The following is a 25,075-nucleotide window of genomic DNA, read 5'->3' as shown; positions in this document are numbered from 1 at the left end:
GTGTTCCCAATTATTTCTTTTCTTTAAATGAAAAGCTCACCAGCATTCTGATGCAAAGGAACATGCTTAGAGTGAATTCAAACTGGCATCATTGGTGTAAATGCAGCCAATGTACCTGCTGTTGTGAAGTGTGAATCAGCCTCTAATTTGAGCCTTAGAGACTGCATTCTCTTAAGTCCTGGCCAAAGAAAAGAGGCGGAAGCATTTTGACTCTTTAAAATCAAAGGCTCGTGAACTTTCCTCCTGTTGGGGTAGGTGAGCAGGAACAAACAGTCTTGTTTACTCTGGGATGGCGGTGCTCACAGTTCCATAGAGAAAGGCAGCAGCCCATGAATGATGACCCAAGTTATTCAAGAAAGGTGTGAGGTTGAAATGCCCTTATTTGCATTGACAAGGATAATTACTACAAGGAGGCAACCGGGAAATAATATCTGAATCAGGATTGGGTGAGCAATCCTAGGTGTGCCTTGGAGGAAAGACTGGGACCACGTCATGTAGTCTTTAATAGGCAGCCGATTAAATTCATTGTGTAATCGCTGTATTCATCCCTAGCTTGATTAATGAGATGCTCGTGCTAAACAACATGATGCCACACTGTTATTATGCAAATCTGATTTGACCATGTACAGTTGTGGTTGCCATACCTCAAAAAGGACATGGTCAGTGGCGTAGGAAGCTGCTTTGCCGCCCGAAGCGGCAAATGCGGAGGCACCCCCCCCGGGGGGGCGGGGTGCCGCTCCCTAGCACGCGCACGTCATGACACATGCGGTGTGATGTCACGACGCACGCGCAGCATCCAGGGGGGAGTGCGCAAGTGGCCGACACCCCTTCAGTGTGGGAAAGGCAGCGTGTGCTGGCCCCAAGGGTTTGTCCATGAAGCGAGGTCCAAATCCAGTCCTGGGTCTAGGGGTCCAAAGGAGGTCAATCCGGCAGGGAGCGAGGCAGGGAGCAGATCAAGGTCCAAGGCAGGTTCAGGCACAAGGTTGCAGGTTGAGCACACGCTTGCAACTAAGTTGCTCACGCAACTTGGGCTGGGTCTGGCTGGCTTTTATCTGGCCCTACGCTTAGGGCGGTCCCGATCCTCCGGAGACTCGCCTCTCCTCCGGGCCTGGAGGCGAGCACTCCTCCTGCAGACACTTAACTCCCTTCGCCTCTCTGCCCTGAGCCTCTGTAGCTCAGGAGAGGATGGTGGGTTACTGGACCCAGGGGATGCCTCAGCTTCCTCTGAAGAGGCTGGGAGTGGAGCACCTGCAGGCAATGGGTCCTCCCTCCCATCAGGAGCCAGAGCAGACTCTGCTGATGCCTGCACCTGGGGATCCAGCACAGGTGGGGATCCTTCAGGCTCAAGCCCTGGCCCCGGCTCAGCTGGTTCTGGAGGCGGGGAATCCCGTGCAGGCTGGGATCCCTCAGGTTCAGCATCAGAGTCTGACTCCCAGGCCATCACACAGCGGCAACTTTTAAAAGTTGGATGGCCTTAAAAGTTGCCGCCACTGCATGGAAGGGGTGGCGGGCGGCAGCTTGGGAGTGGGGGGGGGCGCCGCTGAGTGTCACCCCCCCAGGCTGGCACCTGGTGCGCTTTGCCCACCCCCCCTTAGTACACCACTGGACACGGTAAAGCTCGGGAAGGATCAGAAAAGGGCCCCCCAAATGGTCAAGTGTCTGGAGCAAGCTTCAATAGAGGTGTGGAAGATGGTGCAGAGAAAATAGATAGTAAAAGGTTTTTCTTCCTCTCTCATAACACTAGAACTCAGGGCCATCCAGTGAAGTTGAGTGTTGGAATATGCATGACAGACCAAAGGAAGTAGTGCACTGTTAAACTGGAATTTACTACCATAAGATGGTAATGATAGCCACCAACATAGATTGCTTTAAAAGGCTGTTAGACACATTCATTGAGGTTATAAGGCTATTTTGTGCCTCCACTCCCTGAGACAGTATACTTCTGTATACCAGTTGTTTTCGATCACAAGTGGGGAGAGTGTTGCTGTGCTCAGGTCTTGCTTGCAGGCTTCTTATGGGCATCTGGTTGACCATTTTGAGACCAGGATAGACTAGATGGGCCTTGGGTCTAATGCAGGGATTCCCAAACCAGCTGTTTTTGGACTAGAACTCCCACCATCCCTAGTTAGCAGGACCAGTGATCAGGGATGGTGGGAATTGTAGTCCAAAAACAGCTGGAGACTCAAGTTTGGGAAACCCTGGTCTAATCCGACAGGACAGTTCTTATGCTTTGTACTACAGTTCCCATCAGCACCAGCCAGCATGGCCATTGGTCAGGGATGATGAGAGTTGTAGCACAAAATGTTTGGAAGACATCAGGTCGGGGAAGGCAGTACTAAACTGAGATCAGAAACCAGATGGATTTCGCCGCTAGGACTGCACCCAGGCTTCTATCTCTCCCCTTTTAGTTGCTATATGAAAGGTAATAATTTGCAGGCCTTTTCTCTGAAGAATCCAAATAGGCTGAATGCAGCACAGCAGGACAAATGCCTGCCAGGTTTTTGGACTGGTAATACATCTCTGGTTGTGACACTTGATTGTCCCTGGGGGCAGAGGCACCAGGCAACTTATAAGGCCCACCTCTCTCCCCCCCCCCCCCGCTTGCAAATTGTGATCTAGCTGTAGCCGACAGCCTTCCCACTCCAGGAATAACTGAACGGCAAGTGCTGAATCAGATGAAATTGATGAATTACTGCAGTGACAGGGGGATGGAGGGGTGGGGGAACTCTGTGTGTATGTGCCTGGCGTGTCTGTGTGTGCAGGAGTCCTCCCACACACTCCCTGGCTGATGCTAAGTGCCGGGAGCTGTGCTCCAGCTAAGCATGGTGTATAAATGGCAAAGCTGGGAGAGAACTGTTCTCCGATGGCAGAAGCCCATCTGAAGTGACAGAGGATGCCGATTCTTCTCCGGGGGTTTCTTTGGGGGGGGGTCCTCTGCTTCCTGGAGCGGGGTTGTGCCGCGTTGTTAATTAGAAACCCTCTTCTGGCAGCTGCGCTTGACCCATCCTACCTCTCTCCTCCGCCAACCAACGCAGGGTTTGTTTCCAGTGCCCTAAAAGGCAAGGGCTGGGGAAGGATGCCAATTCTTCATGCATCATAAGCTGCGTATACAACTGTAGAGGCCTCAGATGTACTGACAGCAGCTTCCCTCTTGTGTCTCCAGGGGGCTTAGGGCACAGCTGCTGCCGCTGCCGCTGCTTCATAGCAAACATCAAGACTCCAAGGCTGATTCTGGGAACTTCGTCAGGACCAACTGAGAGACAAAGCCTTGTGCGAACCAGGATCCAAGCATCCCCTTTCCCCCACCCGGTTAATCCCAGTGGCATTGTTATCTGTGTCTAAGCCTGTCTGGCAGTTTTCCCCAGGTATGTAGCAGTTTTAATAAGCTTTTATTTTTCGTGAGTGAGGTTTAAGCTTCTGAGTGCCTAGCCATCTCTTAAAACTCCGTTGTTTTGTTTATACTGAAGTCTCACGTCTAGTTTGGCTCCGGGTGTTTCACACAGTTTAGATGACTGAGGATTTTGATGCGCCTTTCAGCCTTGGAATGAGGCAGTGCCAATCATTTGACATGGGCACCCATTACGTTGAGAAGCTGACACACTCCACCCTTAGTAATATCTAAAGCTGGCTTATGCTAAGTCAGACAACTGGCCCATCTTAGCTCAAAACTGCCTAGGCTGATTGGCAGGAGTTCTCCAGACAAGGGCCTTTGCTAGCCTTACCTGGGGTTGTACCTGTCGCCTTCTAATGCAAAGCATGAGTTCTACCACTGGGTTCCCCCCCTAATGATGGTGCATGGAGTGAGGTGCATGGGAGCTTAATGGTGGAGAAGCCGCATCCCAGGGAATTTTGGGCTTGGCAGGAGAATGTATTTTTGGATTGTGTTTTTGTATTTCCCTTGTAATTTAGTTTTATGATTTGATGTGTTTTCTGGTTTCATGTGTGGTCACGCGCTTCAGGTCCACCTCAGTGGGGAAAGAGCAAAGTGCAACTCATAAAAAATAAAATTTGTGCTGTCTGGAAAGAGCTGGTGATTTTGTGTGCTTAGGAGAACATACAGTCATACCTCGGGTTGCGTTCACTTCGGGTTGCGGTTTTTTGGGTTGCGAACGTGGCAAACCCGGAAGTTACTTCCGGGTTTCGCCATGCGCGCATGCGCAGATTTGTTCTGTGCAGTCTGCGCATGTGCAGAAGTGTCCTGCACAGTTCGCACATGTGCATAAGTGTGATGTTGCACTTTTGCGCATGCGCAAACGCACCGCTCGGGTTACGGATTTTCCGGGTGCGAATGGCACCCTGGAAGGGATCAGGTCCGTAACACGAGGTACCACTGTATACTAATCCTACAGAGTGAGCCTCAAATACACTAGTGTCAAGTTGTTGCTGTTTTAAAACACTGATTAGTTGTTAAAAGGTAGCCAAAGTTAGGAGAATTTGTAAATTATGCTGGGGGGCGGGCGGGCCTGTAAACATACTTTTGTTGCTCTTTGATTTGAAAAATACCATGTTTTAGTGGTGGAAAATACCTGGCAGAGAGCTGCTGCCAGTTAGTGTGTAGTGAGGTAGGAGGAGCAATATTCTGGTACAAAAGCAGCTTATTATTCATTTATTTATTAAATTTGTTAGTCGCTTTATCTTGCCCAAGACAAACCAAAACAACTTACAACCAAGTGGACAATGTTGGTTGCTCCAAGAGGAGCTGTCTTGATCCTTTCAGTGCTGAAGAAAAACAGCCCACTGCTTTCCTATATTAAAGGAACCCCCTTCCTCCTCAACCCCCCCAAAAAAACCATTTTGGAGGCCACCCCATGCAAAGGAGGGAGCTCACAGAGAGGCAACTAGCTCCCTCAGTCCTGGAGTCGGCCTAAGGGCGTGCAGTCTAGACGCTCCCTGAAGAACACAGCTCTTGCTAGATGAGTCCAAATCTCCATTTAGTCCAGCATTAAAGCTTCCAACGAGGGCCAGGCAAATGCCTCTTGTGAGTGGACAAGCAAACAAAGAAGGTAATGGTGTCCTTCTATGGCTATTCCTCAGAAGGAGCTGGATTTGAGCACCAAGAACGCTGAATGCCAAAATACAGGGTTGCATGGTGTTGGGAGTTACCAAGGGCAGTTCTACGACTTCTTAATTTTAAAACATTTCAAAATGGCAGGAGGAAATCACCAGTCACCAGTGCAGGAGCTGGGCTGCACCTGCACCCATAGAACCACCCCCCGGCTCCCATAGGGTCCCATTCCTGTTGCCTCTCCTCCCCCACTGCCCCAGTCAGTCCCCTGCTGATATTAGAAATTGAGAAGGTAAAGTCTTGTCTGCTCAGCTGTACTTTTCAGGAAGCTCACCTACCCCCTTGAGCCGGGGAAAAAGAAATGCCAGGCCTAAATGCTGGCAGGGAGGAGGGAAAGAGAGTGCGTGTGTGTGTGCATAGTTGCAGGGCATGTGTGTGTGTGGTTCTGGTAGATCTGTGGTACCACGGCAGTTGCCTTTTTCTTTTACAAATGTGTCCATGGGCCTGAGAAGGTGGACGACCCTTGTGGATACATCTTCTCTTCCCTGGAGTAATGGACCAGAGGCTCTTTAAAGTTACCCTTTCAGCCCAGCTTCCCCTGCAATTGCACCCACATGGATCTCCAGTAATCATGCTCTAATTAAATGAAAATGGGCTGTTGCAGTTTGAGCAGTAGGGTTTTTTAAATTGTTCATTACTATTATATGGATGCTAACTACAGCTGCTGAGATCATTTACGTCCCACATAAACAATTAGGACTAATTGACTGCTAATTATTCCAAGAGAAATGTATAGCCTGGTGAATATCACTTAGTTCCTAGCCAACTACTTTTTTTTAGTTAAAAAAAATAATCAAGATCTAAATACGAACTTGCACACAGAAAAGTAAAGGGGTCCTGTGTCTTGTGTGTACACATAGTCACACATAGTGTGGTGTAGTGGTTGGGACAAGGGAGACCTGAGTTCAAATCTCCACGGTCTTGGAGCTTGCTAGTCAATACCTCTCCCCTTCCTAATCTCTTCAGTGCTAGCTTGGTTAAGGTGTTCTGGAGCAATTTCAAGGAGGAAGCTACTGCTGGGAATGTGGGAAAGACAAGCTGCACTGTGGATATAAGGAGATCTCAGCCAGGAATTCATTCAACCAGGGCTAAATGTGCTTCTGCTAAGATGCTCTTCTCCTCAAAACAAAACAAAAACAGGAGCCTGAACCTGCTGTTTTCTGGGAGAAACTGCCCTCTTAGCTGAGGAGTGTTAATGCATAAATAGATGTATCATAAACAAACATGGGAAGGTTTAGAGAAATAGGCAGAGATCCTTTGGAGTGTTGAATCCTTTTGCAATTGCACTGTGCCATATGAAAAGAGATGAGAGATTATTCTACAATATCTTGTTTCATGTCCCTTTTTTGTACTTCTGTATCACTTGCAAGCTATTGGGTATGATTTTTTGTTGTTTATTTCTCCTGTGAGTTCACTCCTCTCATAGGTTCAGAGCCCAGGCAACATCCCAGGCAAGGTCCACCCCAGGCAAGTGCACACACTACCACAACTCAAGTGTAGCTTGAACAAACATGACACAGCATTAAAGAGGATGTTCTCGATAAACATATGGAAAGGGCAACTATCCCATTCTGTAGACAAGCCCAAAAAACACGGGATGGTGGGACTTTGTATGTACTGGGTTAGATTTATTACATTTCTGTATCATTTGCTACTTAAAAACAACAGCAACAACAACAACTCTCAAAGCAATTTAGAGCCAGGTAAAAAATAGAATGATAAAATCACATTAATTATCATGATAACGATAATGATAGATAATATCATTGGTGTTGCCCAGATGCCTGGGGGGAAAAAAAAGTTTTGCCTGGTGCCAAAATAATTGCAAGGTTCTTCCTAGGGAAGAACAGTCCATAAATGTAGGGAAGGGGCTACCTCAGAGAAGGCCTAGCCCTAGTCTGTCATTGCCACCTTCCTTTGGAAGTAGCACACAGAAAAGAGCCTCAGATGATGATCTCAGGGCCTGGGCAGGCTCATACTGTAACTTTATCTCATGCTTATAATTTCACTTATGGCATGAGTGCCCAAATGGCTAAATGCCATGGGTACCAATGCCTTCTTAGGCTTTGATTCTTTGTAGAGATGTTATGGGGAACAGCATTGCTTATTTGTACAATATCATCCATAAGTACATTTCTCAGGGGAAAGTAAATATTTAATATGGGAGAATGAGAAAGTGGAAGGATTCTCAAATAAGAGCAAGAGAGAACTGATGACAGAAAACAGATCAAGTCTGGTTTGTCGACCTGGGAGCTGTCCACCCAAGTGTTAGATTGTGAGGCACTTGTCCTAAAGTGTTTTTGTAGTCTGTTTCCAGTAACCTAGCCCAGTGGTTTCCAACCAGTGTGCCGTGGCACCCTGGGGTGCCTTGAATGATGGTTAGGGGTGCCTTGGACAACACTGGCATCTGTCCCTCTTTCCTCCCCTCCCCCCTCTGATGCCTTCTCATGTCTCTGCCTCCCAAAGGCTTGCACAACTGTTTATTTCAGCAGCCCTGGCTATAAGCTCCCCAGGCGAATGGTGCCTCTGCGGCTGGCCAGGGGGTGCTGGTTGCCAGGAGCTGAAGCAGCCTGGGAGTAAGCAAGCAAGCTGGCAAGGGAGTGCAGCCAGTCCGCCAGCCCTTGCTGTTGGGAATGGACAGACAAGTGCCAGGCTCCTGTGGGGCAGTGTGAGGAGGCACCTCTCTTTGGGGCAGGGGTAGCTCAGAGGCCAGGGGTGGCGGCAGCGGCTGCCCAGACAACCCCCAAGGAGCAGGGAGAGGAAGTTGAGGGAACACTCCACAAGGGAGGGTGTTTGAAAAAGACTGGGAGGCTACCAGCTCTGCAGGCAAGGGGTGACATAACTGGGCTCCTGAGCCCCACTGGGGTGCCGCAGAATGTAGTTGGCCAAGGGAGCCGTGGAATCAAAACAGTTCAAAACCTCTGGCCTAGCCAAATACAGAACACACACGTGGTGTCCGTACTGATGAGTGCATGCTTGCATAAATCATACCTGTTTCCTCAGAAATGCATGCAGGTGGGAGAACATTCCTTTCAAAATCATGTGAGTTGTAATGGGGGGGTGGGTGTGAGGAGAGCCATAGTCACACAGGGCTTTTCGTAAGCGTGAGTCACATTTTGTGTCATTGTGCAAGAAGCATTTTTGTGGGTGTCAGAACCTGGGTAAAAAGTAGCCATATGCAAAGAGAAGCTGGGGAGAGAGAGAGAGAGAAAGGGAGCATCAAAATTAAATGTCTAAAACCTCACTGGTCCCTTCCAACTCCATAGTTCTATGATTCTCTGAAACACAGGTTTGTTATGGAGCCCAGATCATATGCCACTGTTTGTGGTTCATTTCCTGTCTCGTTTCAATTTCCCATTGCTCTCATTTGAAATCTCAAAGGTTATTGACCCAGTCATGACCTGGTCGCTTTGTTCTTTTCTTGGCAAGTGAAAGTGAAGCATGCTGGAGGTCAACGCAGCCTTTATTCCCCCTCCCCCAGTTGCTGCATGTCATGACCCATGTTTGTGCTGAGGTCAGCACGGAGGCCTCTATTGAGACATCTTTCCCAGGCAGTGCTAGCTATCGATTTTGTCAGCGGTGCTGAGTCAGTGTAACCAGCTAAAGGCTTCCCTTCCCTCTTTCCCTGGGGGTCTCCACTGACCTTGCGCTCTCAGCAACCCGAAGTCATGCACAACAGCTGAGCTTCGTTCATTTGTCAAGGCTCTGGGCAGCAAAGAACAGCTAATCTGAGATGACCCCACTGCATTGATACAAGATGGAGACCTCCCACTCAGGCATGTCGAAAGACCAGAATGGCAGGAGCAGTGAGCTCAGGTGACAAAACCAAAGCGTGAGGAGGAAGTTGAGCATATAACTGACATTTAGGGCTCCTAAAAAATCAAATAACATTTGTGCTGAGTTTTTGTGCTACCCCCCTCATAAAACCTAATTTAAACTGACTTTGATCTGCCATCAAATTACATTAATACTGTCTCGTTGCAGGGGAGGACGGTTATGAATAGAATTAAGAAAACAAGCCAATACAACTTGCTTGTGCATATTCTTTTGACTTTTCTTGTAATTAGCTTTTGCCACATCGGCAGCTATTCCCTTCCTATTCTGTCATCATGATTATTTGTTGAGTCTGGTGCTAGGAAGACTTTAAAGTGGCTTTTGGAGGATGCACACCCACGACAGACTGTATGTTAATAATCACATTTGGAGGTTTGGTTATAGATATTTGAAATCCCCCCCCCCCAGCTGGAGATGAAAAATAAATTTACCTCCTCTCAGAGTAGCTCAGATTCTGGTCCAAAGCCATGTTTGTCTGAGATTATTTGTCAAAGAAGAAGCTTTGTAGAGTGGCTGGGGAAACCCAGCCGGATGGGCGGGGTATAAATAATAAATTATTGTTATGTTATTATTATCAACCTTATTTTGTTCATAAAAGCACGAGTTTTTCTACTTTGGCTTGTCCCATTATAAAGGTTGGGTGCTAGAGACTGAAGCAATTTACTGACATAGTACCTGTTTGCTAGAATCCAGCACCTGCAAGGATCTAAATGAGGAGGGGGCTTTGCCAAAATAAAGTGAATTGATGTGGACACATAACTTACACAAATGCATAGTTAAAAGTTCAAGATTTAATAAGGGCTGTGATATAAGAAAAGGCTGTATAGTGAGAGTGCCTTGCAAGCAAAATATCCCAGATTCGATCCCTGGCAAATCCAGTTTGACACCATGGAGAGCTGTTTTCCAGTTTGTATAGAGTTTACAGTGTAGACAGTAAAAAGCTAGATGGACCAGATTTCTGATGTAGTAGAAGGGCAGCTTTACTAGGATGGTCCCTCTCTTTAAAATAACAGCCTTGCCAACAAAAAATATTGCAAACCTCAGGGAGCTGGGGGGGGGGGGAGGCAATCCTTTTGTAAGTCATAGGTTCATACTGTAAGGACCTCATTAAAACACTTAATGAATAGTGATACAGATTGATGACCATTTACATACACCTAGGGTAAAAATAAATGGTTAATGGACAGTAATTCTGAACTGGTACTAGCTCCCTTCTGTTCTTAGTTTGTTGTACTTAATTTTTGCTATTGTGCACTGGTTACATGCACCAGAGTGTTGCTGATTTGTAGTACTGCTTGAATCTAAACACAGCACTTGGGAAAGAAGCTGTACTGTTTGAACTTAGAATTGGGACGCTAAGCGTGCGTAAAATTTGGCACAGGTTAGCAGGCGGCCAGTATCTCATGACACCTGTCATGCTATTTAGGAAATGCTTCTTTAACAGTTTCCAGGTATAGGGAAGGCAGTCAGTCATTTCTGGTGTTGGCTATTTGCTTTATTGTATTGTCTGAAACAGAACAGCTATGCGGTGCAAAGTGACTTTGGAAACATTCGCACAATACATTGAAAGCACTATGATGCCACATTAAACAGTCATGGCTTCTGGGAGCTGTAGTTTATTAAAGGCGCTGAGAGTTGTTAGGAGAACTCTAATCCCCACCCCCCAAGCTACAGTTTCCAGAGTAGTTTAATAGTCAATCCCTCATACTAAGGAACTCTGGGAATCATAGCTCTGGGAGGGGAATGAAATCTCCTGACAACTCTCAGCAATCTTAAAACTACAGCTCCCATAATTCTTTGGGGGAAGCCATGCCTGTTTAAGGTGGTCCCATAGTCCTTTATAGTGTGAATGTGGCCTACTGTATATCAGTTCATGTGAGAACTGGAAGGATGGAATAAAGGGCAGGACCTTCAGAAAATCCAATGGAAAATAAGTATAAATGGAATCTGCTGAGAGGAAACTTAGAGCCTGGCACAGTAGTGTGTTGTTCCCCTTGTGAGTGTCTGTGCACTTAACGTTTTGGATGATTTCCCCAGTACTGATGTAGCTCTTCTGTTTGCATTGTTGAGGTAACCAAGGTTTTTGTTTAGGAAAAACTGAGCCGGAGGGATGCCTCTGCATTTGTTTTGTGAGAAGGGATGTAGGAGACAGATTGCTCTGAAACAGACTGGATATTGCAGGGAAGCAAGATTGGTATTCGGTAATATTGAAAGAAGTTCAGTGCTTGTGGAATGCCCTCCAAGAAATTCAGAGCACAGATGGAGAACTGCATATTTGTACATTCCCCCCAGACTCTTATTTGAGCTCCCAAGAAATGAGATTACATTCTTAAAAATATCTCAATAAGATAATTAGCAAGTGTCAGCAACCCTGGTAGATCTGACAGGAAGGCTCAGTGGGAGTTCAAGGGAAGACAAAGAAAAGGAATATTGATGATGTGGCAAAGCTGTGTCTACATCAGCAGGAAGAGGCAGGAGTCTTGATACCCTGGACTAAAAAGATAAGAGACATCCCAACTTTTGTTTTCTACTCTATGTCTAAGAGCGTTTGGTTTTGATCAGATCTGTAAAGCAGGGAGAACGGGATGCACCTAAAATCAGAATAGAAGCTGCTGGGTGTGCCCCCTTTATTTTTCTATGCATAGATGCTTCTATATAGTAAACGTGTGAAAATTATTAGTGCTTCTTAATGTGTGAAGTCCCACATACTTGTATAGGGAAGGTATAATTGGCTGCAGTTTCCCAGCATATGTACATCATATGTAAACATTGTGAAACCTCAAATGTTGAGGCTGTTGAAGCTAGGCCAGAGACCATGTTGGCTGAGAGTCCTGGAAGACCTGCTCTCTGCCTTTTGCACGCCTTTTCCCACCTGGCCTGGGAGGTCGGGGCCCGGACTGACTCCAACTGCAAAAGCTGAGGCTGCTGAACAGACACATGGGCTGGGGTATTATTTGGCAGTTTAGGGGGGTTCTTGCTGTTGGGTTTTGTATCTTTATTTTATATCTTGCCATTTACAGTCATACCTCGGGTTACGGCCGCTTCAGGTTGCGTTTTTTCATGTTAAGAAGGTGGCAAACCTGGAAGTGTTTACTTCCAAGTTTTGCCGCGCGCACATGCGCAGAAGCGCTCTATTGTGCTTTTGCGCATGCACAAAAACGCCGCTCCAGTTGCGCACTTTTCGGGGTGCAAACGACACCCCGGAATGGATCGTGTCCGCAACCAGAGGTACCACTGTATGTGGAAATTGTGCAGTGTGGTTGTATCTTTTTAAAAAAAAATTTATTTATTGTTGGGTTGTTTTTGTTATGTTGTAGTTATATATTTTTTCATGTTGCAAGCCACCTTGAGCATGGTTTGATCTGAGGAAAAGTAGCATAAAAATAAAATTATATATGTATGTAAACACACTTGAGCCAATTGGCCATTACTTCTCGGCCTAACATGCTTCATAGGATTATTGTGATGGTAACACCCATGGAAGAAGCCGTGGAAGGTGCTTTCTTGCATAGGAAAGCTATAAACTGTGGAATGCTGACCCTGAAAAGCCTTCTCTGTGCCAGGGAAAAATAAACTCAAAGCTGCAGGTTACTAGGAGTCTCTCTGGTCCAGACACTCTCTCTGTGAGAGGGTCACTCTTGTTAACAAAAGCGGGATGAATTATGCAGCAATTGGCAGTGCCAGATGGCGACTTCCCTGCTGTTTACATAAAGAGGGGAGGAGAGAGAAGGCAGGCACAGGCAGAAAGTTGCTGCACACTCAGACAGAGGGCAGATTTCACTATGACTCTGCTGCCATTTTGAAAGACAAAAGAGACTTATTTCCACTGCCCATTTGAAGGAGGGAATTGGCATCCCTCTGTCTTGGGAGGCAATGGATGAGTGCACCTCTGGGGGGTGAAGTCAAACTGTTGGAAGCTTACAGCGCCTGCTGTGGCTTATAGAGACCGATATGGGAGAGACATGTTTTGTTGCAGGTGGGGCAGATGAAGGCACCTGGTTGTGCTGCTGCAGATGCACTGTGGCGTTTCTTCTCTCTGTGTTCCTCCCATCGGTCATTCCTCCTCCTGGTCACTGCTATGGATACACAACCTGACTGCCTGTCCAAAGAGGGAGACTGTGGCCACACCTTCACACCATACAGTTAAAGCACTATGATACCACTTTAAACATGGCTTTCCCAAAAGAATCCTGAGATCTGTAGTTTGTTAAGGGTGCTGAGAGTTTGTTGTTGTTCAGTCGTGTCCGACTCTTCGTGACCCCATGGAGGCACCCCTATCCCCCACTGCCTCCCGCAGTTTGGCCAAACTCATGCCAGTCACTTTGAGAACACTGTCCAACCATCTCATCCTCTGTCGTCCCCTTCTCCTTGTGCCCTCCATCTTTCCCAACATCAGGCTGAGAGTTAGGAGATCCCGGTTCCCTGCTCAGAGCTACAGTTCTCAGAGTAGTTGAACATTAATTTCCAAATCAGGGTGCTTCACACATACTTATTGTTTTATTTCATTTAATTATTATTTTTTATTTTTTAAAAAATATGGCGGCTTGTTTTGTTTTTTAACTTTTGAGAGTTATCTGTATTTTTAATAATTATTTTATATTGTTTCATGTAAATCAGAAGTTTTTGTTGATTAAAGAGTATGTAAATTGTGTGTGTGCATTGCACTTTTAGAAAGCTTATCACATGCAGCATGCAACGAGTTTAGTGAAATGAATTTGCTGTGTTTGTTCTACCTCACTGCCAACCATGTCCTGTTTAGGTTGATCATTAGAAACAAAGGAAGTTGGCAGGTGAAAGCAAATGCTTACAGGCCTGAGTAATTCAGTGGCTGCCAATTCACCTGCATGTCTGAAGATCTAAGCAGGACATTCCTGCCTCTCAAAACAGATGTTTGTTTTGCAAGGGTTGGTGAGGTGTGGCAAGACACGTTTCACTGGATTATTACAAAGAATGATGCAAAGAATACTGGAGGGCCTGTACAGCTCAAGGCACTCAGTTTTCAAAAGTTATTGTTTGGTTTTTGTTTTTGTTTTGCAGCAGAGCTCAGACTGACTCCACCGCAGTGATGATAATGGCTGATCCTGGTGTCTGGAACGGAGTCTAAATCTGGGAATGACTCTTCTCAGGTATGAATGAAAAAGAAACCACAAGTGCAAAGAGGATAGATTGGCTCCTAAGTCCTTGTCATAGAGCATGAGGCAGAGCAGCAGCGGGTGGTGTTGCACTCGGATCCTGCTTGTGAGCTTCCCACAGGCATCGAGTTGCCATGAAGGACAGGGGGCAGGACTAGATGGGCCTTTGGCCTGATCCAGCAAGCAGGGCTCTTCTTAAGTGAGTTCACGGCAACTGGTGCTTTGCCTCCTCCCCGGCATTGGGACCATTTAAGAGCTGGTGGAAAACAAATACAAGAATTGCTTTGCTGGTTCAGGCTGAGGTCTATGTAATCCAGAAGCCTATTGTTCATTGTTCTTGGTGATTTCAGAGGGAACAGGGCTGTACCCATGTCTTAGAGGAGGGGTGGCTAATAGTTGAACTCCAAATCCCATGATCCCTGACCTGGGCTGGCTGGAGTTGATGGGAGTCCAGAGGGTCATAGGTTAGCCACCCGTTTTAACAGATGGGAGACAAGACACAGACCAAGCAGTTAGTGCAATTTCACCCATATTTCCAAATTACACCAACACTTTGCTTCTCCGTGGTCTTTCCGCTGTGCTTCTTGTCATCCAAACCTGAGCTTGTGCTTTAGCTCTTCTGGACAAACCGGAAGCTGTAAACTATAGGACAAACCTTGCTTACAGCTTTTAGTTAGTCTGGAAATAGCTAAATCACAAGCCCATATTTAAATGACACACTGCACCAAATTGTGGCTTAGCACAGTGCAGCAATGGACTGACCACAGTGCAGAGTAGCTGCGCTCTCTTCTGCCAGGGTCTGCACAGTTGCACATGTGTGCTAAACTATGGTTTGGTATAGCATGGTGTGCAAACCAAGCCGATATCTCTTTGGTTAGACATTTCCTGATGGGATTGCTGGATCATATTGCTTATTAGTTCAAGGATTGTATTGTATTTGGGTTTTTTAAATGATATTATTTGCATATGTTATCTGTATTTGTATATTGAGTTTGCTGCGTATCTTAGAGTCTATGATCTTTTACTGTTTTTAAAGTCTTTGGCTTCTTATTGTAAACCTCTTCAAGATATTTTTATATATTGTAAGCAGCATGTAAGCTTACTAAATAAAGAGAGCTTTTAGAGTCTCCTTCAACCCTGCCCCTCTTAACTTTACCCAGGTATTTTGCAGAGTAAAGCTCTCTAGGAGACCACCAGCTTCATAGATGGACAGGATGTACAGAACTGACCCTCTGGCAGGAAACTGGAGCTCCATCTCCCTGGATGACTCCATATTCCTGGATGCCCAAAACAACAGCACAGAGCAGTGCTTCAACGCCCATTCCCGCAGCTCTGTCCTGCAAGGGCTGCCATTTGGCGGTGTACCCACGGTGCTTGCCCTCAACTTCATCATCTGGTTGGTGAGTGAAGACGGGAGGTCCTTAATATCTCATAATTAACCATGCGTTACTCGGGATCCACATTGCTTCACATTCAGCTGGGAATGGGTTGGCTTCATCATGATTAGATGAGCCGTTTGCTCTTCTTTCAACTCTGCCCACTATCTATGTGCACATAGGCCTACTATCTGTATATACCATCCACAGTGGCTATAATTTGCCTTGGGGGACACAGGTGGCGCTGTGGTCTAAACCACCAAGCCTCTTGGGCTTGCCAATCAGATGGTCGGCGGTTCGAATCCCCGCGACAGGGTGAGCTCCCGTTGCTCTGTCCCAGCTCCCGCCACCTAGCAGTTTGAAAGCACACCAGTGCAAGTAGATAAATGGGTACTGCTGCAGCCAGAAGGCAAACGGCGTTTCCATGTGCTCTGGTTTCCGTCACAGTGTTCCATCGCGTCAGAAGCGGTTTAGTCATGCTGGCCACATGACCCGGAAAGCTGCTATGGACAAACACCAGTTCCCTCCGTCTGAAAGTGAGATGAGCACCACAACCCCATAGTTGCCTTTGACTGGACTTAACCGTCCAGGGGTCCTTTACCTTTTTATAATTTGCCTCCATTGTCAGAGTCAATATGCCTCTGACTACCAGTTTCTGGAAACAGTAGCTGTTGCTCTCATGTTCTGCTCCCTGGTTTCCCACAGGCATCTGGTTGGCCACTGTAAGAACAGGATGCTGGACTTGATGGGCTGTTGGCCTGATCCAGCAGTCTCTTCTTATGTTCTTGTTTCCAAAAAGGGAAGCGGTTAGAAGAGAACACACTAAAAATGTTCCACACTGATAATAGCTTACCTTAAAAAGTCATATGCAGATATTTCTCCATCCTGAGTTTGCCATGTTATCAGTGCTGCTGTATGTAGAATAACTCTTGATAATTGATGACACTGCTGTACACACAGTTCATGTTACTCTGCTTCTAAAGAAGGTTGCTTCTTCCTGATGAAGCCTAGGGTGGAGCTGCATGTTACAACATAAAACAGAACCCCCAGCCCCGAGTTAGCCTTATACCACTAACGTTGTGTGGTGGTGGGAGACTTGCTGGGGAAACTGCAAGTTGGGTAGGAGATGTTTAGTCCCGCCTCCATATTTTTCACCTTTTCCAAGTCCAGGAGTAAACGTAAAAGGGAAATTTGGCTTGAGTGTTTGTGTGCTTTGCAAGGGAAGACCAGCAGGCATGATAAAGGTTAAACACTCCCTCTTCCTTCCTGGCCATTCATTCTCCCATCTCACTTTCACAGTATCTCAGCAAATGCAGGTTTGGGCATGAATTTTTGTTTAGCTAACATCTTGTGCTGCCCTTTAACAAAATACCAAAATGTGTGAAAGCAGAAGTGTTCAGCAAGACAAATGGTGGTGGTGGTGGTGAGGACCACCCCTTCCCACCATAGAAACATGGACCTAATATGTGTGGAATATAGCACTTATGGAACACTTAACTCACCATTGGAGGTGATAAGAGGAATCGCAAAGATGGGTTTGACTCTGTAGGGTCTCGATTTATATCGTTTATTGAAAATATTACAGTAACCTCCCCTCAGTCTCGGTCATAGCAGCGACTATTGAGAAATTATCTTAACACTTAAGACTGAAGTCTTAAGTGGATGTGAGCTGAATTTGTAATGGAAATGATTTTCCAAGTTAGTTTTGATGCCCTGCGGATGACTGCATACAAGGTTGTTTATTATTATTATTATTATTATTATTATTATTTATTGAATTTCTTGGTTGCTTTATCTTGCGACAACCCAAAGCGACTTAATCCAAACAAACAAAAAAACTGCACATAGATACATAAAACGCAAGAGGAAAAAGAAGTATGTTTAAAACATCTCACCCTTTTCTAAAAGGCCACATGTAGTTAAACGCCAAAGGCCTGGTTTTGCCTGGTGCCTAAAGATACGTAATGAAGGAACCAGGTGAGCCTCCCTGGGGCGAGCCACCAAGACCTGTTCTTGTGTTGCCACATTCTGGAGCTTTCATAGAGCAGGCACATGAAAAAGAGCCACAGATGATGGTTGCTGGGTCTGGGTTGGTTCATATGAGGAGAGGCTGTCCCTGAAGCATTGTAATCCTGAACCATTTAAGGCTTTATAGGTTAAAAAAGAAAACCAGGCTTCTGTCACGATGTGAGGCCATAGATAAAGGGGAAGGACACTTCTTAAGGGTGGGCTCCTCTCAGTCCCCTAAGCTGTTGCTTTTCTGTCTCCCACCTACAGTTCCTCCTCCTGGTTTTCTCCTGCCTTCGGAAAGCAGCTTGGGACTATGGGCGCCTGGCCTTGCTTATGGACAATGACAGGTAAGAATGCAGCTTTCCTAAAAGGATGGAGAAGGTGAGGGCCTGAAAGAATAATAGGAGGGCAGTTTTCTGTTACCCAAAATAAGAGCCCCAGGAAATGCTGACTGGTGCTGCTGGGCGGGGTCCCAGTGGGCAAAGATGTCCTAGAATCTGCATGGCTGAGGGAGTGTAAGAATGACTGAAGGGGTCCCTCCGGTGCCTGCTGTACAACATGCATGGAACCCTGATCAAGTCAGCTTTCTTACCAAGGAAACAAAGTTTTCTAGTGCACATGAGCATGTGTTCACTGCTCTGACGGCAGAAACCTCAGAATGCAGCACAGCAGGAGGAATTTTGATAGTTCTGTCAGCGCAAACATTTCTGCTTGCCAGACAGAATGGTCTCCCCTTCCCTCTCTCTGCTCACTGTTTGCGGGGAGTGTGGTTCTGCCAACCCTCCAGGGTGGATTTGGCGGAGGTGTGGGGAGAGGAGAGGGGAGAAATCCCAGTTGCACTAGCAGATACCCTTGTGCTGGCTTCTACTTGTGCACCCGGTTTGTTGAATCCAGCCAATTGAGATAGATAGATAGATAGATAGATAGATAGATAGATAGATAGATATAGTATTTTTGTTATCTGTATTTTCTTGTGTTAAGTACATTCCTTTGATTTTTTTATGTTTGTTGAGCAGAATAAACAAAAGAATGTTCTAGCTACCTCCATTGTGTTTTAGAACTCTTCCCTATCTCCCTTTGATAATGTTGCTTGAAGCAATTTAGAACAGGCATAGGCAAACTCGGCCCTCCAGATGTTTTGGGACTACAACTCCCATCATCCCCAGCTAACAGGGCTAGTGGTCAGGGATGATGGGAGTTGTAGTCCCAAAACATGGAGGGCCGACTTTGCCTATGCCTGGTTTAGAAGAACTGTGTGAAGTAGTAGCAGTTGCTGTTTTTTATTATTATTTGATCTAATTATTCTTATGATTTCTCTCCTACCACCCCACCACCCCCTTTTTTTTTAATCAGCCGTTTTCCTCCAAGCACATGGAACTCCTATGAGTAATGATATGATGGTGACAATGGGACTGAAACATTGGGAAGATAGGAATTCTTGTGAAAGAAAGGAATCGCCACTTCTTTTAAAGGAGAGCTTGATCCAGCCCCCACAAGGGGCAGATGACTTTCCCAAAATTACCTCACTTTCTCACCTGAATTTCTCACAGTGAAAGAGAACAATATTCTGTTTCCCTGCCTGTACTTGGGGCTCCCTATCCTTTTAAAAAATCCATTGGAGGCGGTGGGGATCTTATTTTTTTTGTACAAATGACCTGAACCTATACAGGTGAAAGAGAATTCCAAGAAATGTGTTAACAGGTTTCAAATCAGATGAGTTTGCCCTTCCTTCGTTGAGTTGGATTTGGACTTATTCCTACTCAGAGTAAACCTATTGACTTCAATGGGACTTAAATTTTATGTTTCAGTGAGCTTTGAGTAGGCCTAAGCCTCACTCCAACCTGGTGGGTTGTTTTTTTAAAAAAAAGAACATTGAAATGGACCCACCCAATCTTCACCTTGCAGTGGCTTTCATTTCCTTCACAGGACATTCCCTGTAGGGATTATACTCAAATGGCATGGAATAGTTTCTAGTCACGCTCTTCTAGAAAGTTCTCCTGATCCTTACTCTCTGGGATGTTGGCTATCTGGTGATGGTGGGGTTGTTTGGTTATGGTTTTGTTGCCAATCAGGAGGTGAAAAAAAATTACTTCTGGTGTTTACATGTGTGGGGCATGGGAAACGGTCAAAGTCAACATCTGACACTTTCAATTTTGTTTTTTACAATATCACACTAATGATGTGGTTCCTGATTTTAGTTGATTTCAAGTGCTATCCTTCATTCTAAAATGACACACTTCCATTGTACACAATGGGCATCCCTTATTTCAGACACCACAGCTCTGAAATAACCGTTGTTGAAATTCTGATCCAGGATTCCTGTTCTAATGTCACATGAGATTATTTCTGCTGCATCTTCGTCTAAAGGGTCTGTCACTTTCCACTGGTAGTTTGATTTGGCTCTGGGTGTCATTTATCCCTTCCCTTTTTTATAGTGCTCCTATCCTACATAGTAATAGCAAAGAAGCTGAGGTAAGTTTATGTTCAAATCAGATTCCCACCCCCAGCCCCTATTGTTCATGAACTTTGGATCTTCAACCGTAGTCCTGGGAAAGAGTGGTTGTTGATATGGATCCCGGCCTACTTGCAAAGTGCACATTGGAAGTGGGTGGGAATCAAAATTCACAGTCTTAAAGAATCCCCACCATTTTGGTTTGCCAGGAAAATCACTGAGCAGAGCTCAGTGCCATGCTGGTTGTATGTGTTTTCACTTGTTTTTTCCTTAAAGTGCTAAGTAGGTTGAGCAGCAGCAGCAGCAGGAAACAAAGTCCTGCTATATCTTCCAAAAACTTCTGCCCTTGACCAATTTCCTTTTCACATGGACTTTTCTTTCCCCATTCCAATACTGCAAACATTGGCTCTGTGCTGGATTAGTGAGGTCTTATCTGTGATGATGTAACAGATTCAATGATGTCACTTTCCTGGAGCAGAGGCAGGAACTGTGCAGCCATCCGTAACCACCATAACCCCCAATAGTGAAAAAGAAATAGAGGGAAATGGTTGGTCTCCCTGTGGTGGCAGAATCCTGGCTGAATTCAGGTGATGGAACATTGAAGGGCATAGAACATCTGCTTTGCACCAAGAGGGTCTCTGATAGCCCTGAGCTTCTAGCTGCTCAAAAAGGTCCTGGTACATTGGTGTGATAAATATTTATCAAATACTGTCAAAAGGATCAAGTTGGTGGTCTTACAGCTTAAGAAGTCCATGGCGTTTCCAGAACCCCAAATTCGTACAAACACAATTTTTCTGTTCCACCTACACAGACCTCTCCCTTGCCCGCACACTCTTTGAACTTAGGAGGCTCTTTTGCTAGGAGCAAGCAGGGTTGGGGCAATGAAACACATTCTAATAGTTTAATTGACTGATTCCATGCAGTCAAGAGTATGTGGCATATGTGGATACGTACAGTCACAGTGCATTTCATTTAAGATGCTGCTGCTGTTGGCTGCCAGGGGGCCTTCTTCCCCTTCAGGTCAGTACACAACAATACTTGTGAAACTGAAACTGCTTCTTTCATTGGAGAAGGGGAGGCACTTGATCCCTACTGGCTTTCTTGAGCTTTAGCATAATCATGGAGTGCTGTTGGTGCAGCTTAAAAATGCCAACCCCCTTTGTCTTTCTCACCCTTCCTCTTGGGGGCCTCTCTGCTTTCCTGGGTTGTGGGGTGAAAGAGCTAGACACCTAAAAGTTGGTTTGATCAGAATAATGTTTTTCTTTCTCCTCTTTCCTTTTCCTTCTTCCCCAACTCTCACCCACACTGGCCTCCTCTCTTCTCTTCTTCTTTGCTCCCTCTGTGCTTCTCCCAACCACATGCTCTTTCTTTCTGCCCCTCTTGCTGGATACATGAAGCCTCACATCGCTCTTCTATGGGGAGCAAAGTGAAAAGGAGAAATCCCCATCAGAGACCAGCCCACTGGACTCCGACAACAAAGATGTGGTAAGCTTAAGTGGGGAAAGTAGGGTGGAGCTGCATTCTGCTGAAAGGAGCTTCTGTCACTGTATGTAAATTGGGTCAACAAGACATTCAAGAAAGGGTGGGGGAAGTAGGGATGACTAATGTTTTCAGAGTGAATAGTGCTTTTCTGGAAACCCGCCAATTAAGCTATGATATTATTCATCATGAGGCAGACAAATAGGAGGTGATGCTTGGTAGCCTAGTGATCTTCATGAATAGCTTTCACTATTTCTAATCCTGCCAATTTCTGAAAAACTGTTCATCTGATTATATTGTTGTTATCTGGAACGTACGTTTCCGAGCACAATTCAAAGTGTTGGTGCTGACCTTTGAAGCCCTAAATGGCCTCAGCCCTGTGTACCTGAAGGAGTGTCTCCACCCCCATCGTTCAGCCCGGACACTGAGGTCCAGCTCCAAGGGCCTTCTGGCGATTCCCTCACTGTGAGAAGTGAGGTTACAGGGAACCAGGCAGAGGGCCTTCTTGGTAGTGGTGCCCGCCCTGTGGAATGCCCTCCCACCAGATGTCAAGGAAATAAACTATCTGACTTTTAGAAGACATCTGAAGCCAGCCCTATTAAGGGAAGCTTTTAATGTTTGATGTTTTATTGTGTTTTTAATATTCTGTTGAAAGCCGCCCAGAGTGACTTGGGAAACCCAGCCAGATGGGCAGGGTATAAATAATAAATAATACTATTGATTGATTGATTGATTGATTGATTGATTGCCAAGCTGCGTCAGACAAATGGTCACCTCTCCAAGACTACTGCCTCTGACAGTGACTAGTACTGTACTGGGTATTTCAGTGGAAATGCACAGGAAAAGCAAAGGGCACTTACTTGTGTGTTCTTTCTCCTAATGTTTATCTAGGATCATGCTCATTTACACTGATCTGCACCATATCATTCCAACACAGTTGCAAATGCAGACATAGCCCTAATTTTTGGAGATTGGTAGGAACATCAATAGATCAGCGGTTCTTGCCTAATTGATCTCAGCCAACTGGCTCATTTTGTTTCTCCAATTTCCATTCTAGGGATTCTGTTCCTGGCTCCTGTCAGTCTACCAGATGAAGTGAGTACATGCTACTTTTGGGTGATGACTATTACATGTCTTATTCCAGCTTTTTGTGTAATTAAATCCTCTTGGGTGAGAATCACAGATATGGTGACTTTTCGCCATGAACCATTCACATAATAAAACGTTTTCTCTCTTAAGCTGCAACCTCCAGATTGGGCAAGATGTGGCCTAATTTCAAATACCCTCTGCATCTCATCAGTTCAGTTCTCCAGCAAGAATGATTTGTCATACTCTGGCAGCCCACTGAGCAGGGCAGAAGAGAGAGAAGGAGCTTCAAGATGGTGCCCACTAAGCATACTTGCCTAGGAGTTAGCGCAACCAGACGGAGGGAGGCTTAATTCTGAGTAAACATACATAGGATGACATTGGTGGCAGAGTTGAAATGGAAGTGTGGAGTGAGATCTGTAATTCATGCCAAATTCTGCTACACCATTTTGCCCTCCAGTTCTGATATGCTTCAACACTGGATCACAACGGTAGATTCAGAGGCTTACTCATTCTATAACTTTCTGGCCCCATTTATGTAGATTCCTCTGGATGTTGGTTTGCCCCAGAAAAGTGAAGGTCTTAAAAGTATTAGTTTTCTGGGACATTTGGAAACAGGACTCGCCAGTTGACTTGACTTCCTCTTCTCCCTGGCTTAAAGCACCAACCCATTTGTATTGGTACCGGTTGATTAATCATATTATTGATCAGATAAAGTTATGAATAAGGCAGGAGGCAAACCACAGCTGAGGGTAATCCCTATTACAATCCTGACATGGAAGAATCCTGCTTCATTTTGCCCCTCCCTGTCTTTCCATAGTTCCATATATCCATGCAATAACAACCTTACTCACTACACCAAGGCTGGAAAATGTTTAATTTTCCCTCTCTTGAGGGCTGCGTTCCCTTGGGGTAATCTGATGGGAAACACAGCCCAAAGCGGGTGGAAGCTAGGGATGGAAGGATCTGCAAATTTCACTTCTTTCAGTTCCTCCTTTTTCCCATTCTTCAGTTCACCACACATTTCTGCTGCAATTTCTGCTTTTTTAAAAAACAAACTTCTCATGAAAATTCACCAACATTTTCAGCGCTTTCTCCCAATAAACACATTTTTGCTCTGACTAATGCAAGCATTTTTTCTAATATAATGCATCTTTGTACGTTATTTCCACTAATATGTTCATTTTTACGTGCACTTTCCTGTAATGCATTTTTGTAATGCACTGTTTGGTTGGAGAACTACATCACAACATTCAGCTAAGTGTGAATTTGATAGATTCAGCTTCAAATGCAAACCCAATCAGATATCTTCCCCTATGATAGCTGAGGAACCTTGTTTTTCTCTCTCTAGCACCTGCTCCTTCCCCAGTTTCTCCTCGCCACCCTCATGAAATTAGGTTGAGGACCACCAGAGGCCCACATCTGCGCTACACTAATCAGCTCCACTCCTCATAGGGATGAGAGCAACCTCCATGGGTTCTCCCTGCCCACTTGCTCCACTGGCAGGAATATGACACTTGAGTGGGTGCCATCCAAGGGGCTTGGATGACCCCCCCTTGCAATTCTCTTCCTGCCAGCTCCACAGCAGGACAGTACAGGGTCCCCTCCCCCCCCACCAAGAAGGAACTTACCACGATAAGTCCAACTTTTGCTTCTCTACCTTTGTGAGGACCCTGACCATTTCTGCAGAAACCTTGTGCCACCCGAACATTAAAAGCCTTAGTGCCTTTTAAAAGCTATGCTGGTTATTAAAATGGGAGCAATGGTGGTGGCAGGTTCAGTAAGCGATGCATTAAGCCTCCTTCATTTTCTGGCGCATCATAGTGAATTCATGTTCATAAAAGGGAAACAGCGGAAGAAAAATTCCAATTCCAGAAGTCTCCCTCAAGACCAAATAACACCGTTGCTGTTTTTCGTTAGCCGTTTTACTCCGCTAGATGTGTGGACGTGAATCCCTATCAAACATGGTCGTAAAGCCACTGCTTAGTCGTCCATTTTGCACTGGACCTGAGAATGTGACGATCTGTGTTGTTTTGATGTTTTCTTTCTCGCAGGAAAGGGAAGGGAAGGGAAGGGAAATAGATGGGATTTTTTTGGCTCTGTGCTGACATGCCTTTATCTCTCTTTCTCTCTTAAGGGATGAGGAAATCCAAAGCAAGTGTGGAATCGACGCCACCACCTACCTCTCCTTCCAGCGGCACGTCTTGGTGCTGCTTCTGATCATCTGCGTGCTCTCAGTGGCTGTAGTCCTCCCTGTCAACTTCTCTGGGGATCTCCTGGGTACATAGACTATGCCAGCGCAGGGCACAGAAACCCCTCCAGTTGCTCTCCCACTATGTAATTAGTGGTGTGTGGCCACAGAGCAGCATTCGGACCCCAGGCCTGAGGGGTCCTTGTCGCCATCCTTGTACTAAGAGCCTCAAAATGCTGCTGTTTGCATAATGTTGAAAGCATGGCTGTGGAAATGGGATTTTTTTTAAGGCATCTCTTGTGACAGTGCCCTCTGGTGTCTGACAGCTTCTCTCTCTCTCTCTCTCTCTCTCTCTCTCTCTCTCTCTCTCAGGAAAGCATCCAGCTAATTTTGGCCGAACCACAATTGCAAATGTCCCCAAAGAGTACGTGATTTCTTTTCCTCAGAGTT

At 45.7% G+C, this 25,075-nt stretch overlaps 1 protein-coding gene across 6 annotated transcripts in view; it reads left to right on the top strand.

Annotated features, from left to right (window-relative positions):
* Window positions 1-2,943: 2,943 nt before the first annotated feature.
* The window catches only part of TMEM63C (transmembrane protein 63C), a 43,087-nt gene continuing 20,955 nt past the window's right edge, over window positions 2,944-25,075 (top strand). The window contains exons 1-9 of one of the 6 annotated variants that reach the window (XM_033142192.1): window positions 2,944-3,365; window positions 13,937-14,025; window positions 15,203-15,431; window positions 17,685-17,764; window positions 18,771-18,803; window positions 21,267-21,354; window positions 22,406-22,443; window positions 24,572-24,714; window positions 24,998-25,049. In XM_033142192.1, coding sequence (XP_032998083.1) covers window positions 15,237-15,431; window positions 17,685-17,764; window positions 18,771-18,803; window positions 21,267-21,354; window positions 22,406-22,443; window positions 24,572-24,714; window positions 24,998-25,049 — 629 coding nt within the window. In that variant the 5' untranslated portion in view covers window positions 2,944-3,365; window positions 13,937-14,025; window positions 15,203-15,236. Of the gene's footprint in view, window positions 3,366-13,936; window positions 14,026-15,191; window positions 15,432-17,684; window positions 17,765-18,770; window positions 18,804-21,266; window positions 21,355-22,405; window positions 22,444-24,571; window positions 24,715-24,997; window positions 25,050-25,075 lie in introns of all 6 variants that reach the window. The other 5 variants (XM_033142183.1, XM_033142174.1, XM_033142202.1 and 2 more) reach the window with 5 other exon arrangements.

The sequence above is a fragment of the Lacerta agilis genome, chromosome 1 (genome assembly GCF_009819535.1).
Source record: "Lacerta agilis isolate rLacAgi1 chromosome 1, rLacAgi1.pri, whole genome shotgun sequence".
NCBI lineage: Eukaryota > Metazoa > Chordata > Lepidosauria > Squamata > Lacertidae > Lacerta > Lacerta agilis.
The sequence above is the reverse complement of the archived record's forward strand: the minus strand, read 5'-3'. Positions and strand labels throughout refer to the sequence as shown.